Source organism: Drosophila montana, unplaced genomic scaffold (genome assembly GCF_035044405.1).
Source record: "Drosophila montana isolate Dmon_TW-CO22-7 unplaced genomic scaffold, ASM3504440v1 contig_2127_1, whole genome shotgun sequence".
Lineage (NCBI taxonomy): Eukaryota > Metazoa > Arthropoda > Insecta > Diptera > Drosophilidae > Drosophila > Drosophila montana.
In genome coordinates, this window is record NW_026997035.1 from 380,221 (window position 1) to 398,444 (window position 18,224).

Here is an 18,224-nt window from a genome sequence, read left to right on the forward strand (position 1 = left end):
AATATCAAATTCCTGTTACTTTACTACCAAAATGGTAAGCATAAATATCTTAAGCTGCGCTTTCATACTCTCCCTATCTATCTCTCTCTCTCTCTTTTCATTACTCACTCTCTCCGCGCTCTTTAGCTCAACATCAGTCAACAATCACCCATCTTTGCCTCTCTCCCGCTTTCAACTGCATTTCCATTTGTTCTTGTTGTTGTTGCTCTTAGCTCACACGCGCTGCCATCAGCAGCAGCAGCAGCAACAACTTTGAAGGCGCATCCGTCAGATACGTTTCCTATTGCGAGGCAACTTCTAATTGTTGCAGCTGCAATGCAAAGGCGGTTCGTGCAACGGGGGTAGGGAACAGGGGCAGGCAGTCTGCTAGGCAATTTTGTCAACGCTAAAAGATGTTTAACACATTGCTAGGATAAAGATACATATACAGTTAGGATCGCGCACTTTAAGATACATTAGGCAATTCGCCTGGCGGCTCAAGTGTGTGAAGTGAGAGAGAGAGAGAGAAAAGAGAGAGCGCGAAGTTATATTTAGTGCAGGCATTGTTTAGACAAGCCGTGAAATGCAATTGGGTGCTATATATGTATCTGAAGTATCTACAGTTGGAAGCTGTTTGACTGTCAGTTGTTCTCCTTTTCGTATTTGTTTTGCTTTAAGGCCAAGGCCATTCACAAAGGCTAGGCGAGATGAGGCGCAGGCTGTGCTTGACTTTGCCACAGTGCGTGGCATTTGAAAATTTATTATTTATATCACGCATATGTATGCAACGGGCGTAAACTTTTGTTTGTATGCAGCAAGTTTTCGTCTAATGCATTTATTATTCATGCCAACTTTTTCATTAACTGACACAGAGCCAGCCACAGCGCGCCCACACATGAACGACAGATGCTTGCGGAGGCAACCCACCCATTCTCAATTCTCAATTCGCAGGTCCTGGCCAGTCGTCATCGGCAACAAATCTACAAAAAGGCCAAAGCCGAAAAGTGAATTGCCAAAGGTGGAGGCACCTTTTTTACCAAGAGCGTAAAGGTAACTAAGTTAGTGTCCCCCGCCGCCCCCTGCCACATCTTCTCCTGCTCTTGCCCAGATCTGGCTCTGGCTCTGAGTAGGTTTCCACGACAACGCAGACGAAGACAAAGTCCCAACACATTGGCATTGTTTCCTCTTTTTTTGTTTTTGTTTTTTCGGCTGGTGCTAAGGTGTCGGAAACTTGTTCAACTTGTTTCCATTTTACTAATTTTTCCCTCACGTGTGTGCCTGTCTGTGTATGTGTGTGTTCGTGTGAGTGCGAGGCTGTAAAAATAGCAACAACGCAAAATGCTACCTCATATTTAGGCATGTGTGGCACAGGCCACAGTAGCCGCCCGGGTTCCCTATTTGGAATCTGTTGTTGTTTTTGTTGCTGCTGCATCAGCCCGCAGGACACTTTTTTGTTATCACCAACAGCAACAAAAATTGTCAGCCTAGCTGTCAGTTATCAATAAACAAGATCAATTAAGTTTTAGTTCAATGGAAAATGTAAAAAGTTCAAATAAAATATTTTCAAGTCAAAACTGAACAGATTTTGATGCTTTATGCTATTTCATACAAAACTTGGCTTTTACATTGAAATTTTATATTATATTAGAAATTGATTCATTTTGACAGCAATTCTCCGTATATCTTTTGGATACTTTTTGAAATTAACCCCTCTTTATTTGGTATACCTAGTTTTTTATATTATTAAAATCTTTCTATAAACATAAGAAGTGTAAAACGCAACTTTTTAACAGTCCCAAGTTAAACCTTTCTATTTAACTTCAATGACTAATTCTTGAGGCTTTTATCAAACTGGCTTTCTAGATTAAAATCTATCCAAACTTTGCAAAAAAATAAATCTACTGTTATATTGACTATTTCTTTTTGATTAATTTTTGAATACTCCTTTTTAAAATATTTTTGAGATTGAAGGAAACCTTTAACCCTTTAGTTGTTGTCAAATACGCCTTTTAATCTCTAATCTATCCTAACTATTTGAAAATTAAATCCACTTTTATAATGACTATGTTTTAATTTCATAAGAAATAAGTTTAATATTTTAGAGAATCTACGATACATTTTTTGCGTTGAATAATATTTGCCAATATTTTAATGAAAACTCCTGACTTGATTAATTTTATAATATTCTTTTGAGAATCTATGTTATGGTTAATTTACTTTAAGCCCTAAAATAGTTTGTTTTAATTACCATTTACATCTTTATATCATTTAGCGTATGCACATATAAACATATCTTTGGCATGTATAATATAACGACAACGACCTCAAGAGACGACAACAATTGTCCGGATTGTGTGTTGTATTTTGTTGTTATCTACGCCAGAGTCTGAGAAGTCATAGCCCACCATGAATTATCTCTAGCCAAAGAAAGTCACAAGTACAAAGACAACTCTATGCCGGAGATGAGGGTTATCAGCTGTCGCTCTGCTGTTGCTGCTGCTCTCTGATATGACAGCGCTTTGCTGGTATTATATTTCAATTTATAGATCATATTTTATGGCTGTGTTATGGGCTAGCAATATATTTAAATGTGCATTAAATTACGTAATAAATTTAACAACTGATGCTAAACTCTCTTACGCTTGCTGCCTCCCCCTCTACCTTCCTCTGTCAAACTCTCTGTCTCTCTCTAATTAGAGAGCCGACAATAAAATGCATCGCAGCCAAGTTTAATTACCAAAAGTGCGACAAACGTGGCGCAATTTTTCGATTAGAGGCGCCGTTGCGAGGCCCCAAAGCGATTCCGATTCAATGGAGCACAGCGGCCATATATATGTACTATATCTGTTTCGGTTCCATTATCAACCACGGCGCAGCCCTAGCCCACCAAAAAAAAATGGGAATTTGTCATCAAGGGAAAGAGCACAAACAAAATATTGTGCAATAGCAAAAGCTGCAGCCAAAGAGCTGATATAAAATATGCCCGAACAGGCTAGGCCCGGATAGATGCGGCCAGTTTCACGGCCGGACACCGAATTTTGACCAAAAATTGAACTAAAAACAAATTTTAGCAGCAGCTGAAATTGACAGGCGCTTTTATAGGCTGGGAGGGGGGAGCACAGGATGAGACTAAATGGAGCTGCCGCTGCACAGTGGGACAAAAAAATGGCAAAATGATATGATATATATGATTTATGATATAAGATATATACATATGTTAGCTTCAAAAACAAGTAATATTATAACTATATAAAATTATATTATTTCCGACTATTTTTGTAAACTTTTTTAAATTGAAATTAAGCTAAATTATGATATAAATAGAATTTACTTATGTATATTCTGCTTATAAAAAAAGCTTTACATAAATTTAAAATAAATTTACAATAATTATATATCAGTTATTATTTTACTAAAGAAAAACGGTCAACCGATATAAAGCCTGCATCTCAGAATTTAGAATTTAGATCTTCAAAAGCACAGATAGACAGACGGATAAATTTGTAATCCAAAATAGAATATTAAGGAATACTCACAAGTATCTCAAAGAATTAGTTTTCAAATATCTACATGGTCGGTTCTGCTAGGCAAATATATAAATATGATTTGAACTATTTCATAAGGGTTACATATTTTTATTTATAGAAAAATATCTGCTAGAAAAAATATTAGTTGAGAAATACGAGGGAAACAACGACAACTCCTATGTTTATTCCTATATATTGACACTCGTTTTGTTGACCATTAGTATTACAAAATTAATAATTAATAACAAATAAATAATAAATAATAATAAAATCGGGGAACTGAATTTTCGGTGTCGGTTCCGATGTGTACCAAAAATTTATGTTTCGTTCAAAAGTTCAGCTTTGGTACTAAATATTCGAAATATTCAATTATGTATCGAAAACTTGATTTTTATATCATTTCAAGTTCCGCTTTTGATGCTTAGCTTCAATTTAGTGTTTCCCAACTCCGCTTTCTGTTGAAAACACAGCTCATAAATGCGTGAGTTATTTAATGGAATGTACCACTGTGCGCTCTGCAGTTGGCTCGCCTTGGCCCTCGCAGCAAGTGTGAAGATTGCTGAACTGCTGTAGTTCTTCTTCTTCTTGCAGCACCAACACACAGTCTCTGTCTCTGCCTTCATCTTTGTTATAGTTGTTGTTGTTGTTGTTGCTGGCGCTGCCATGATATAAATTGCACAGCTGAGCAGGCAGCATAATCGCATGCAATTATGCCCCACACAATCACAACGGCAAAAGTTTGCAAAACTCGCCAAGCAGCAACCAACTCAGCTGGAAATACTGTAGCAGCAGCCGCAGCAGCAGCAACAGGAGCAAAAGCAGAAGCTTCAATTGAAGAGGGAGCTGTGGGGAGGCCAGCAACAAGCCGGCATTAACAGGTGAGTGGGCTGGGCAGCAGCTCGCCGAGTTGAGACTCCGAATTGAGAGAGCGAGAACGCCCCAGAACCACAACAATGCAATGGCTATAGCCACAGTTGCAGTTTTTTCTGCTGCAACAGCTACCCCTGCCCCATCCTCTATACCGTCTCTGCGTGCTGCTCCCGCCTGTTTTGTTTGTTGCACAATCTTGTCTAACTTTGTTTAGCCATCGTGGCCAGTAGGTTTCCTGTGGCCAGACTTCTCGCTTACTCTTACTCCCCTTCTCTCCCTCTCTCTATCACTCTCTCTCTCTGTGATTTTAGCCATGTCGTCCTTGCCTGATTTTTGAGGCCTATTTTTGTGGCGAGTTTGACGGCGCGCGCTCTTCGAGCTTTGCTTAACTACATTTTCTTTCCCTTTTTGCCGCTCGATGATTGCAATTGGATGCACCGTGTGTAGCCATCGTCCTGTGCAGCTTTGATCTATTGATGGATTTTCTGTTCAGCTAGTTCTACTGTTGCTTCTTCAGCTTGTTGTTGTTGTCTTGTCCAGTTTTCAGTTTTGTGCCACGCTTTGAGCAAATATTGCATTTTGCGTTTTCCAATTAAACTTCAACAAGTGCCGCCTTTTTGTCTACTCGTCACGCGTTTTCCTTTCACAAGTGTTCAGAAGGATTTCAGCTATTGAGAATGAATTTTGCATCCTTTGCGTAAGCTGAGCAGCTGAGAACTAAAGATTCTTGCTGAGTTTACAGAAGGAAATTGAAGTGGAAGCCTTTCAAGCTTTATGTATTGATTGTAGCAGCAGATAGATGTATTTTTAATTATCGAAAATATATCAATTTTATACAACTTATCATTATTGCATTTTAATCTAAATTATAATTCTTCTAGTTAAATGTGGATAATGCCAAAAAAATAATATTTAAATATAATCAAAATAGTCTTTGTAGATTAAAAATTAAAATTCCCGAGCAGACGGAATATTATGCTGTTAGTTAGTCTATAAGTTCTTTCATGCTACAAATTAGTATGCTCTCTCAGAACTAAATGCTGTGCCTAATCTTGTACATCTTTCCCAGCACTTGGGCTAAACAAAAAATTACATTTATCTTTTATCTATTTTAAAAGATTAAAAAACTCCTAACTAGTCTTTAACTCATTCATAGAAAACTAAAACGTCTTTCCGTGAAAGCAGGAGTGCAATAATTCTTGGAAAATTTCATGGCAGTAGTGAATCGAGTACAGCTGGTAAGAAAAAAAAAACTGAAAATAAATAAATAATAGCAATTACATACGAACGCGCCGAGCTAATAAAACCGGCAGCAGGCAGCATTACATAAAACAAGCGCCTCTTGGCCAAGTTCGTCTAGAGTCGGCTTAGAGCGCGCACTTGAGCGCGTTTATAGCACTTTAAGAGGCCCGGTAAATACATAAAACAAAGTTCTAGACAGACTTTGCCCCCTCAATCAACGGGAGTGTGCCTTCAATTTGGACACGTGCAGCTCTCGAGTGTTTTACAATTTTTCATTTAGCAACAGGAAAATTCCTAGAAATTGTTACCAGGCGTCTAAACTAGTTTACGGTAAACGCGCTCTAACTAAAATAGAAAAGAAATGTCCAGTTGCTCACATACAATATTTAAGAATTTTGTCATGCATAAGAAGGCATAACTGAAAATCCAATGATAATTGTTAGAGAATGCCGTGCACGTAGCCCGCTCGTTAATTCTACGAACTCAAAAATCATATATAGGTATATACAATAACCAAAAAGCAAGACAATTAAAGCATATTTTTTTCCTGGTAAAACGCCACACATAACCTTGCCTGCATTTTAATCATCAACAGTATTTTTTTTTTTTTGTTTGGTTCTTTGGTTCGTTTTAATATTTTTCTCTTGTATTCTCTCTTGGTTTTGACGAATTTCAACGAGCTGGTTGCACGTGCTGCAGTGCGAGCCACATCAATCAAAAATAATTTATATGAGAGCAGCCAAAGCCAGAGTCTTGGCCATAGAGCCAAAGCTCGTGGCTTGGACATCTGAGATAGCGTTATGGTTATGGTTAATGGTTACAGTCATGCCTGGGCTGCAAAAGAACTGCTCAGAGACACGTTGATAATACTTAAAATTCAAAAAAAACCAAAAGAAGAAAAGCCTCAAATGCATTTCGTGGCAACTCTTCTTTGTCGAATTGTAATTGTGTTAGAATTTTCTGTATGCATGACAATTGCTCCCTTATAATTTACGAGCTCGATTTGCTTACAAGCCTGTCCTCAATTAATTGATTTATTGCAGTCCGGAGCTGAACGTGTCGAATAGTGGGAGTCAAGGGAAACTATGTGGAAATGAAAAAAAAAAACAATAAGAAACGACAAAAGAAAACTATGGAAACTTCAAATGAAAACTCAAAATAATTCTGAAAGATGAGCAATCAATTGTTTTTTCAATATTTTGATATTACATATATAAATAAAAATAATCCTATTATTATTCTGCGTAACATAGGTCGGATATAAGCTACACCGATAAGCTTCTGAGGTATCTGAACGCGATCGCCAGAGAGTCGCCTCTAAAGGTTCCAACCCTGAGACCTATCTACAAGACGAATCATCCAAACACCGTTCAGTATTAAGACATGTCTTCAATCCCCTTCATTGGCCAAAAAAAAAAATTATAACTATAGCTTATTTCACAGTCTTTGCTTGGTAGCGATCAGCTCGATATTAAATCTTAAAAAAAGAATATATACATATATATTCTTGTACATTTTTAAAGCACCAAAACTCACATAGATTGAAAAAATGTGAAATATTAAGAATATCAAAAAGAAAATGTTTGCTACGTGCGATTCGACAGTCACGACTCGCAGATAATCATTTTCAACGCCTTAACACATGTCTTCAGCAAAGGGTGAAATTTGTGTACGTTTGTGTGTGTGGAGGGTGGAGGGTCGGATTGGGGACTTAAGTTCTTTAAATATATTTAGTCTGCTTAATTCCTTTATCTTGTGGCCGCAGAGTGCAAAATGTTGGCAGCTGCCATGGGCACAAAGAGTTTTATTGTGCCCGAGTCGCTGTGTGTCTTATTTACAAAATATTTATGCCAAATGTCTGGCCATATATGTAGAGCCGTAATTAGATAGTCAAATAACTTGACGCTGAGGCCAAAAATCAATAGCAGCCCCCACCAACACCAACAGCAGCAGCGGCCGCGGCAGCAGCGGGCTCGAGCCGTGAGCTGACAAAAGATGCTCGGGAACGTCCATTAAATTTGTCACCCGCGGCTAAGCTAAATGTCAAATAGTTGGCACACAGTCACACACACACGCACACACACACGCACTCGCACAACAATAACAGCATCAATTTGACACGTACAGGCGCTAATGATGGGAATGACCAGCCAACTGAGCGATCGAATCCCATTGACCGACCGACCGCTCAACATGCCCACAATTGTGCCTCGACCCCGAACTCCCTTTTCCCAACCATCCACCGTTCGGCTGTGTTGGGAACTTTTGGACATCCTGCCGTTTCCTGGCTCAACCAGAAATGTGGCCCTAACCTATGTGTCAGTTGACATTTGGAGTTGTCGCGTCTCAGCGACTGCCAATTTAATTCCCATTGACAAAATGCACAATTGCTCTCTAGTCCTTTGTCCCGCTCGCTGCCCCCCTCACCCTATGTCCAGTTACGTTTCGCCTTTTGTTCTGCTTGTAACTCTTGTTGTTGTCCTCCAGTAATTTCTGTAATTTCTGCTTGTGACAGCCGCCTCGTCGCACCGCTTGCTATTAATTATTTTCTAAAATCGCTTGTAATAACAATACATTTTTGGCCCATAAGATTCAGTCTGCAGGCCCGCTTCAGCACCCTGCGGTTTCCAGCCTTTACAGTCAGTCTGGCTAATTTTTTTATGGCAACACAACTGTTAAATTTTACACGACATTCAAATATTTGCCCCCCAAAAAAAAGTAGAAGAGAGTATCTTTACTTTTCAACGAAATGCAATCAATGCAAATGTTTATATTGGGCTTTTCGACTGTCTGCTCTATTGGGGAGTTAACCTTTCCCTCTCCCTCCAACTCTCTCTCCCTCTCTCTCTGGCTTGTATCTGTCAAGGTCCCAGACATGCGAAAGCAACCACTTTCAATTTTGACGGCATATCGATTTAATAAATTTGCGTGTGCGTCCCTCGCGACAATTTGATTGACAAGCCACGTCCGTCCGTCTCCCATTCCATTATCAGTCAGTCAGTCAGTCAGTCATTCATTCATTTGTTGGGGGGTTTTCCAAAAAGTCCGCTGTTTACATTACGAGTGTGTTCGGGTCAGGTTTTTGCTCTGTAGCTATGATACTGCTGCTGCTTCTTCTTCATTATTTTTATATTGGCCCAGGAGCATGGGAAATTGGTTTAATTTTGTTACAAATGTCAATGTTGGGTTTTGGTTGGGACTGCAAAAATTGTTTGCTAACGATTCATTTTTTCCCTTATCCCATGGTTTTGCTATGATAGGGCGAATGGGTGTTGCGATTTTTAAAATCGAATTGGTTCTACTTTCAAGTTTTAAAGAGCGGCATAAAATTGCTTCACCTAATCCTTGTTCTAATTTGTAACACATTTGTGACCTCTAAACATATTTGTTCCCCATTTCATTATTTTCTTAATTTTTTCTTTTTTGTTTGCATTTGAAGAGAATGTAAACAAAATATTAACCAAGCAATATTTAAACTTGTCTTTAAAGTAAATCAAATCATTTATATTACTAATTCGTTAAATTCACTTTAAAGGTATTTTTTCTTCACAGTGTTTTGGAAATGAATATATATATATATATAGGACAAATTAATAAATATATAATAAAAGTAAATAAAAACAATTTAAAATAAATAAAAATAATAAAAAACATAAAAAAAAATTTGTTTAAATATAAATAAAATATAGCTATGTTTATATAAATATATAATATAAATAAATAAGTATAAGTAAATAAATATTTACGATAATATAATATAAATAACTATTTTTATGAATATACAAAAAATCACAATAATAAAAGATTTTATGTAATGGAAAAATGTTATGAATTTTTTCATTTTATTTTAAGTTGAACTTCTACTATATCAATTGTCAATTAAAAGATATATATCTTTAAATAAGTTGGCATGTGACATGCTTTAAACAGTATTATTGGGCTATAGTTAGATCTCAATATATTGATACGTTGGCGCAGAGAATTAGCTATTTTTGTGACAGAACTGGAACTAATTTGAAGATGGGTCTATAAGACAGCGAGCAGCGTCCGTCCAGTTATCAGCAGCTGCTGTTGGCTGGCTTGACAATTGTCGCCCCTTCTGCGGTGCACCCCTTGGCGCAATTTACAACACTTGCTGGCTGGCTGGTTGGCTGGCATACCAGCATTATCAACACTGAACGATCTTATTTGGGCGATGCATTGCCATAGATACGCACTGGGTGATATGAGAAATAATGGACGCGTAGACAGGCGTGGCTGTTGCTCTGTCCTTTGGTCTTTCGTCTTTCATATAAAATGAATTTCAATTTTGAAAAATTGCCCTTCGAATGTTTGTGTGAAAAACGGAAATGCCATTTTCCCCCACCCACCGCAACTCCAGCCCACACCCCCGTCCTAATGCCACTCGTCACTCGCACACTTGGCCCTTTTGTTGTTTCCTCTCTTGCAGTCGGAGCGTGCGCCCAAATTAGAAACCAAATGCAGAAGGCGTCAGCGCGCAAGGGGGGATGGGGCTTAGATCTGTGGCAGGGGTTGGCCGGGCAGACGTTTGACACTTTTAGTTTTGTGTTTTTCCACATTATGTGCGGGTACACGTTTGCTAAGTTCAATGAAAAGTAACAGAACTGGCAACGGGCAACTGTGACCTGTAGAACTAGGCAAACTGGGTACTGTTTTTCCCGCGCTGCCCGCTCAAGATGCACGAACACGAAATGCTGCACCGACCCCTGGCGGAAATTTACATATGCATAGGTACAACACCTAAAAAGTTTTTATTGCTAAATCCTTATTATGTGGGAACTGTGTCTGCCTGTGTGTGGATGTGTGTGTGTGTCGGACGGTTTCCCAGTCTCTGTTTAGAATTTAAAATTTAATTATCGGTTGCATGTCACCGCCTTTTCAATACATTCATTATAGACGCCTACTTTTTGAACCGACTTGCTATAATTAAGCGCGCCTAAATATATACCCAAAAAAATAAAACCCAAATACTGAGTTTTAATTGCTCGCCCCCGTTGTCTATTTTTATCTACCAAAAATTCAAGAGCTCGTGCGTCGCGAGTGATAAACACAATTTTATTCAAATTACCCGGATGTTAACAATTTGCTGTGCATGGTCTTTGAGCGCAGGCAGCAGCCGAAACAGCAGCACCAAAGTTGATTTATGAATATAATGTTAGGTTGAGGTGGGTCTAGATCTAACTCTGAGAGCTAACAATCGGTAACATGCGAAACTGCTGGCAACAGGAAAATAATAAAGTCGTGAGAATTCCAAAAACTTTACCTCAAACGGTATTTGTTTGGATATATGTATATACTATAAGGCGGTAGAAGGGAATTTCCTAGAGGACTTGCCCATAGGAACTTTTGATAGTTAAAGTACACACAAAGGAAGTACATATATAACAACAAATCAAATGCAAATGTACATATTCTGTATGTACATATTTATGCCAATGATTAGCCAAATATATTACTAAAGCGCTAAAAATAAGAGTCGTACTCCAAAAAGGACAAGTGTTGACTTACCAAATATATAAATATTTATAAAATGATAAGGTCGTTAAAACCGACATTAACTAAATATAAAATGTATTGAAAAATAAACGTTAATATATAAATAATGTAAAAATACATAAATATAATATAAATATAAAATCTCTACCCACACAAGATGATTCCTTTTATAGCTCGTAATTGAAATTTTTTATTAGATTATAGATTAAACATGTTATGAAACGAAACATGTAGCCTAATAAGCACTGCATATTTATATAGATTTAATAATATATTAAAATCCTTTAAGAAACATTCCATTCGCTCATCAAAAATAGTTTCAAAGATATATATGGCCCGCCATTGCATAGTATACTATTCATCACCATAAACAACAACTGTTTAAAATTCTTGGCAATATTTTTGCCAAGTCATTCAGCAGCACTTTGGTCTCCACTGGCAACCATTGAGAGGCAAATCGCAAGTCGAAGCAACCGCCCAACTGTGCAGATGCAGCAACCCTTTCGACGAGGCTGAACAAAAGCCTAAAAACAAATCAACAGCAACTTTTACAATATATCCCATTGAAAGGCAGACTTTAGCCCAGCCAACACCACAGCACACCCCACCACACGCCACACCGCACCACACTGCACACCCTCTCCTGCTGAGCACCGTAACTACGTACAAACAATGAACTCATAACTCAAGTGACACTTTTTAACTTGACTGCATTTCATCATGTGGCACATGCGTTTCTTCTTCTTGTTCATATTCTTCTACTGCTGCTGCTGCTGCCATCTTCTTCTGCGTCTTGGACTCAAGTCTTGCTGCTTGCCGCTTGGTTCTTTGGTTTTCGTCTACCCTTGCATATGGTATTTTAATTATATCATGGAATGTGTAACGCATGGATAAAGAACAAACTAAATTCGTTCTTCTGTTGTATCTGCATCTATATCTATATCTATATCTATATCTATATCTATATCTATATCTATATCTATATCTATATCTATATCTATATCTATATCTATATCTACATTCTACTTCTACATATATACATCTACATATACATCTACATATACATCTACATCCTACTTCTATGTCTCTATTCTACTTCTATATCTACCTCCAATATCTATATGTATCCTATATCTATATCTTCAAGTCTGCAAGAGTATTTATTCAGCTGCATCTCGAAGACAACATCTCCATCATGTTTTTTTTTGTTTTTTTTTTTTTCAGTTTCAACAATATTCAAATTGAGTTTTCCAGTGCAGGCAACGACTGTAGTCATCCATCGTCAAAGTTTCTTTTTGTTCCTGTTGTTGTTGCCTGTATTTGTTAGTTGATAAAAGGCCAAGCCATTATATGCATGGCCAAGCTGCAGAATTTCAAGTGCCGCTCTGTCCAGGTTGGGGTGGGCGGCACGGGGAGGGCGGCGCAACAAATTTGTATGCATGCGGCTGCTATGGCTACCGCCTGGCCTGGACTGGGCTGGGCCGAACTTCAACTCCAACTACGACCCGACCTTTCCTTTCAATTCAAAGTAGCTCAACTCGAGCCGCAGCGTACTCCGCTCGAATCTTTTTTTCTCCAAATTGTCATTGGCTTTGGGTCGTTCACTGTCCTTCAAAGAATTTCTTGTCTTTCTTTTCTTTTCTTCTTCAGTTTTTTTAACACACGCGTACAAAATTTCGTTGTCTCATGTCGCCAGGGCTTGTCAACCTGCGGAGCACAAACCCCCCTCCCTCCCTTTCAGCTTCGTCATCTGCAGCATCATCTCAACCCCGTTGCAAGTGCAATGAACTGCGCGTTGCAGGCTGGCGGCGTTGATTTATGTTACATCTTCTATGGTTACATTGGTCCAAAAGCCCCCCTCCTCCTACCCCCTTCACGCAACACTCCAATCCAGCGCAGTTGCTTGTAGCCCATTAAGCGCAGCTCATATGTTATGGAGAGAGAGAGAGAGAGCGGGAGAGAGCGCGGGTGCGGGGCACACACACGCACATGTGAAAATGATTTATTAGCGGTAATTGGTGTCACAATGTTCCAAAGAAAATGGAAAGGATTGCCATATCCCATTGCCCATGGCCATGACCAGGTTCTCCAGCTACAATGTCCCGCATTACTACGTCCAGTCACCCAGCCCCACCTCCCCATGCGCTTTGTGCGTTGTTTTAATTATCTTGATTTTAAACTTATTAAAATTGACAAATGATATTCGTAGACAACATCGCGCTGTCGTCTTGTAGGAAACAGGTTGTCAATGGCTGCTTCCCAGAACTCCGTGCGTGCGCGCTCTCAAGCGACTCTTGATAAATCACATTGAGGCATATTCCACTTGGGACCATCTTCATCTGCTGCTTACTACCAGCAACATTTATTGGAGGTATAAATGTCTCTGGTCAGTGGAATTGTCTGTGCTGCGTTGTCTGGCTTGTCATCTCTCTAGGATGCGCTGGGCTTGGTCCCAGAAATATTTTTGGAACACACCTTGCACACAGAATGTTTTGATCGCAGAATACAATCACATCGATTACATTTAAGATAAGCAAATACAAAGTTAGGATTGGTATTGGGAATTACTCACTTTCAGGTAGATTTCTACCACATTTATGGAAGCAAGAGTTCGCTTTGCCTCAAATTCTTTAAGCATATTTTTAAATTGTTATAGTTTCATAACTTATCAAATACTATAAGAATTTAATCGGCGTTGCTTGAGTCTTTTGAAAAATGTTGCTAAATAGGGATATAAAGCCGCTTAAATTGTCTGTTTAAATAAAAATTGCTGCTGGATTTGAACCGGTGACCTGCGACTCTATAGTCCGACGCTTAGATAGCCTCGTTTTTTTGAAAGTCAGTCCTAGTAACTCTTTCGTGTTGGTCTCACCTTTCAGTCAATCAGTCAAAACAAAGTATTTTATATATATATGAAAATCTTTTTTCAAGCACTCTCACTTTTGCCAAAAGCCCAACACCACAAATATTTCCTTTAATGCATTATATCAAGAGACAAACAAACATTTATTTAACATTAATCTAACACCTCCGAGCCCTGCTGAATTGAATGGGGGAAATAACTCTATCTAGTTATTTTATTGTGGACCCCCGACAGCCTTGTGTTCCTTCAGACACATGGAGATCTTGAATGCAGTATCGCAATCATTGGTGCCCTTTATGTTCCTACATGCGTTCACACCGGACGAGATTTCAGACATTTTATCCTTCATTTGGGGCACATCCTTGAGGCTATTGAGCAGAGCGTCAGCGTTGAACTGTCCATTGACCAGGTGGCCTTGCTTCTCCATTAGGCACTTGGCGTAACATTTGAGGTTCTCATTGGGATTATTGTTCATGCCACTGGACATGAACGCCTTCAGCTCCGCCTCCGTCAACTTAGTTTCGTCCAAGCACTGTTTCATCATCTGCTGGTAATTCGGATTGCACTGCAAAGGCCGAATAGTGGAAGCTCTACATGAACTGTTTTCATTGAAGGATTAGCCGTCACGTTACCTGGACAACCGACATAACGACAAAGACTAGAGCTGCTGAGAAAAAAGTTGGCTTCATTTTGCTCTGAGGTTTCAACTGTGACTGTTGTGGACATTCTAAAAAAGCTGCTGTTTATATACGGCCCACACAAGTGAGTGCAATTTAAGCAATTAGAGTTTTTGCAATACTGTTTCAGTGTTTGATTACGCACAATGCTTCAATTATTGAATAATCGAATTTCCCTTTTTAATACCCTGTAATCCATAGAAATGGGCATGCGTGCGGCAATGTGCTTTACTTTTAGAACTGGAGCACACATCGAATAATATTTAATACAAATATTACTATATATTCTTCAGCTGTATTCATTATGACCTCATTTAACTCTGATATTTGAAGAGCTTGGGGTATACAAAACGCTAATAACTAACAGATTAATAAAGATAAAATACTAATTGATAATAGTCAAATTAAGAGAGATAAAATTTTGATTTTTTATACACCTATCTTAGCATAACTTTTGTAAATAGTTTACAGAGTATGCTCTAGGCGAACACTCCCGGTCAGATCGTTTTTTTGATATTGTCATTATATTTTAGCTAAAATTAACAGCTATATCTATAACGCCGGCGACTGGGATTGTAAACAGACACACACACACGCAAATGTACACCGAAATAAGTGTGTGCACACATAAACATAAACATGAGTGTGCACACACACACGCACACAATGGTCGAGCACAATTAGTTTTCTGCTTAAACAACAGCAAATCAATTATTTATGTATTGTATGTGTGAGTCTGTGTGTGTATGCTGATAATTTCAGCTTTTGTTTAAGCCTTTGTCTACATTATTCAGCTAGACAAAAATTATAATTTGTTGTGCACGCTTTACACCAATTTTGGCCAACAAATCCGCAGATGATTTAAACAATTCGTTGCTCTCCAATTTCTAACCAACTGGCAATTGCAGATTTTTGGCAAGGTCATTATTAAATAATCAACTAAATTGTCAAAGCTCTCCCCTCCTCGCATCGTTCTTATATTGTACTTGAATGATGCGAATTAACAAATTATTAGTCATGGTGAGGTGACAATTGTTTTGCTATTATTCAACATTCATCAAAAAAAGCAATTTTCATTTAAATTTGTAGTTTTAGATTTTTGATGAGAGCCAGTCAAATGTACAGCAATTAACATAAAAAACAGTAAAGTACACTCTTTAATTGACACGTGTCGAAAATGAGAATAAAAAAGTAACATGTAAAATAGATCAACCAGGAGATACCCTGAGAAAAGTGCCCTTATCTGTGGTGTTAAGCTCAGATTATTTAATTATTTGTAAGATTTGGAATAGCTTGAATTAAAATTTGAACTATGCCGCTGTTAAAATAAGATATCGATAAGTATAAATATGTAACTCTGTTAAATGTAATTGATATAACAATACAAATCGAATGCATGTCGCATTATATCAATAAGCAAGCTTTGCGAAAGATTGTCTAACCGTGTGGTTGTGGCTAAATATATTACATTAAATTTTATTAAATTATAAAAATTTAGTCTACCAAATATGGAGCTCTAAGCTCTTATAAGCTCAAAATCTATAAACCTACATTTACGCAATTTGTCCATTTTAAGGGGTACAAAAATATAAATAATGCAATCTAAACTAGTAACATTAAATGCATACATTTCTCTGAAAATAACGTATGTGTCTGTTTACTTTATAATTCGATAGTTAGATAAATATTTTTGAGACGAAACGTTTTATTTAACAAATTTATAATGTTGAAAAAAAGAGTTAAATATTAAATTAAAGATGAAGTTTTATATTCCTATTTAATTTTCTCTATTTTTACATAATAGTTAATAAATAGTAAAAATAAATGCTTTAAAATGATCTCAGGACTTTGCATTAAATATTTCATTTAAAATTATATTTATACCATTAATCTGTGTAAATAAATCGCATCAAAATATTTTCTATGGAAACCAAGTTAACAAAAACAATAAAAAAAATAACAAAGAAAAACAATTAAACAAGCAGCGTGTGGCCCCGTCCAGTTGCCTGACTCCCCACACTCTGAACTGGCCTATCGATAGATGTGGACTATATAAGTTATCTAATACTTTGGGCAAATTCAAATCAATAGGCCAAACAATAAGTCGAGGCAAATGCCATTTACAGGCCCCGTTCAGACGACTATGCCGAAAGCAATGCTGACAGTGAAAATAATTTATGCCTTTGTTATAAAATGCGCACCTGCCTCTGGACTTGGACTCTGGGCTTTGGCCCTTGCCACTTGTCACGCCCATTGGACGGGGACTGAGGTGCAGCCCCTGAGTAGTAGTTGCTGCTGCTGCTGCTTGTAAGTTGGCTTTTTACCAGGCAGCAAGAAGACAAACGCCATTAAAGCCAAAGAACTGGAACTGAAATGGAGATGCGAAATGGAGTTTGAGACGAAGACGGAGACGGAGATGAGACGTAGTTGGTTAAGCTGGCCAATGACTATGAGTAAGAGTCGTTGACAAAAAGGCAAAGGGACACCGGGACGACCGGGACAACCGGGAACCGGCAGGAATTGGCAACGTGCTGCTGCCTGGCTGGCTGGCGGGCTGCTTGTCATTAGTCAACCCGGGATAAGCAAAGGACATGGCCATAAAAAGGGCAATGCGAGCGAGGCAAGTGCTGGCCAACTACAAGGTGTGTCCTCTGTGAATGAATTGCTGAGTAACCAATAATGAAGTAAACTGTGCTAGAGTCCTGAATGTGTCATAGTGGCAGGACGAAACTCAACCGAAGCACAATTCACTGTCAGTTGCATTGTTTTGACCTGATTTACATGCCGAACCCAACTACAGAGCGATACTAGAAGAAGAGAGACATGGAGAAGGAGATAAAGACTGTGGACTTTTATAAATTACAACAAGAAAACGCTATCTGCGATACGACGAAGATAAAATACTCTTACAGACATATGGTTTTCGGGCTTGCAGTTGTGTAGAGAGAGTTTGGTCGGAGTTATTTGAAATTCCGACCAATTCCTGCTATACGAATTATTTATCCGATGCTAATAAGATATAGCTCATATAAAAAGATCAAAGAGAAACTAATTAATGTCGAGTTTGATCAAGATATCTTGCAAAACAAATATATTAAACATGAAGTTAATCTTCGAACGAACCGTTATGATATAGTAGTTCGATCCAACCGGTTAAAGAATACTGACTGCAACAAAAACTTTCCTAGCGATAGATTTAAAACTGAGACACTAGTTTGTATACAAACAGGACGACAGATGAAGAATATATATAGCGTATGGGATCGGAGATATCATCTTCTATGCGTAATCTATTTCGTGACAAAATAAAAATGCCTCCTAGTAGAGTACAAAAAGTACTGAAATGGTGACTGCTTCCTGTCCTGCCAGCAGGACCCGCAGACGCCGATGACAGGGCCAAAACAAAGGCCAACGTTAATGAGCCAAGAGAATGGCGCGAGCCGTAACAAACGCACAATGAAAATAGAAACGGGCGCAAATTGTAAGAAAGCAGAACTGTGTCACAATGTTTTGACACAGAGCAAAAGGCTAAAGGGAGCAGGAGAAAGA

The 18,224-nt window shown here is 38.3% G+C and overlaps 1 protein-coding gene and 1 long non-coding RNA gene across 2 annotated transcripts in view; both read right to left on the bottom strand.

The window, feature by feature from the left end:
* LOC135427167 (uncharacterized) overlaps positions 1–18,224 on the bottom strand; it is a 203,575-nt gene that overhangs the window by 171,380 nt on the left and 13,971 nt on the right. The gene's annotated exons all lie outside the window — the stretch shown is intronic.
* On the bottom strand, positions 14,067–14,774 carry Obp56h (Odorant-binding protein 56h). Its single transcript, XM_064680465.1, has 2 exons — positions 14,631–14,774; positions 14,067–14,563 (listed from the first exon to the last, which is right to left on the bottom strand). The coding sequence occupies exons 1-2, from the start codon at positions 14,685–14,687 to the stop codon at positions 14,213–14,215; spliced, it is 408 nt and encodes a 135-aa protein (XP_064536535.1). The 5' UTR covers positions 14,688–14,774; the 3' UTR covers positions 14,067–14,212.

Bases quoted from the DNA above. Each gene is read 5' to 3' on its own strand.
- Obp56h (XM_064680465.1), bottom strand. From the start codon at position 14,687: ATGAAGCCAACTTTTTTCTCAGCAGCTCTAGTCTTTGTCGTTATGTCG. The intron at 14,564-14,630 runs GTAACGTGACGG...CGGCCTTTGCAG, and splicing joins TCGTTATGTCGGTTGTCCAG to TGCAATCCGAATTACCAGCA.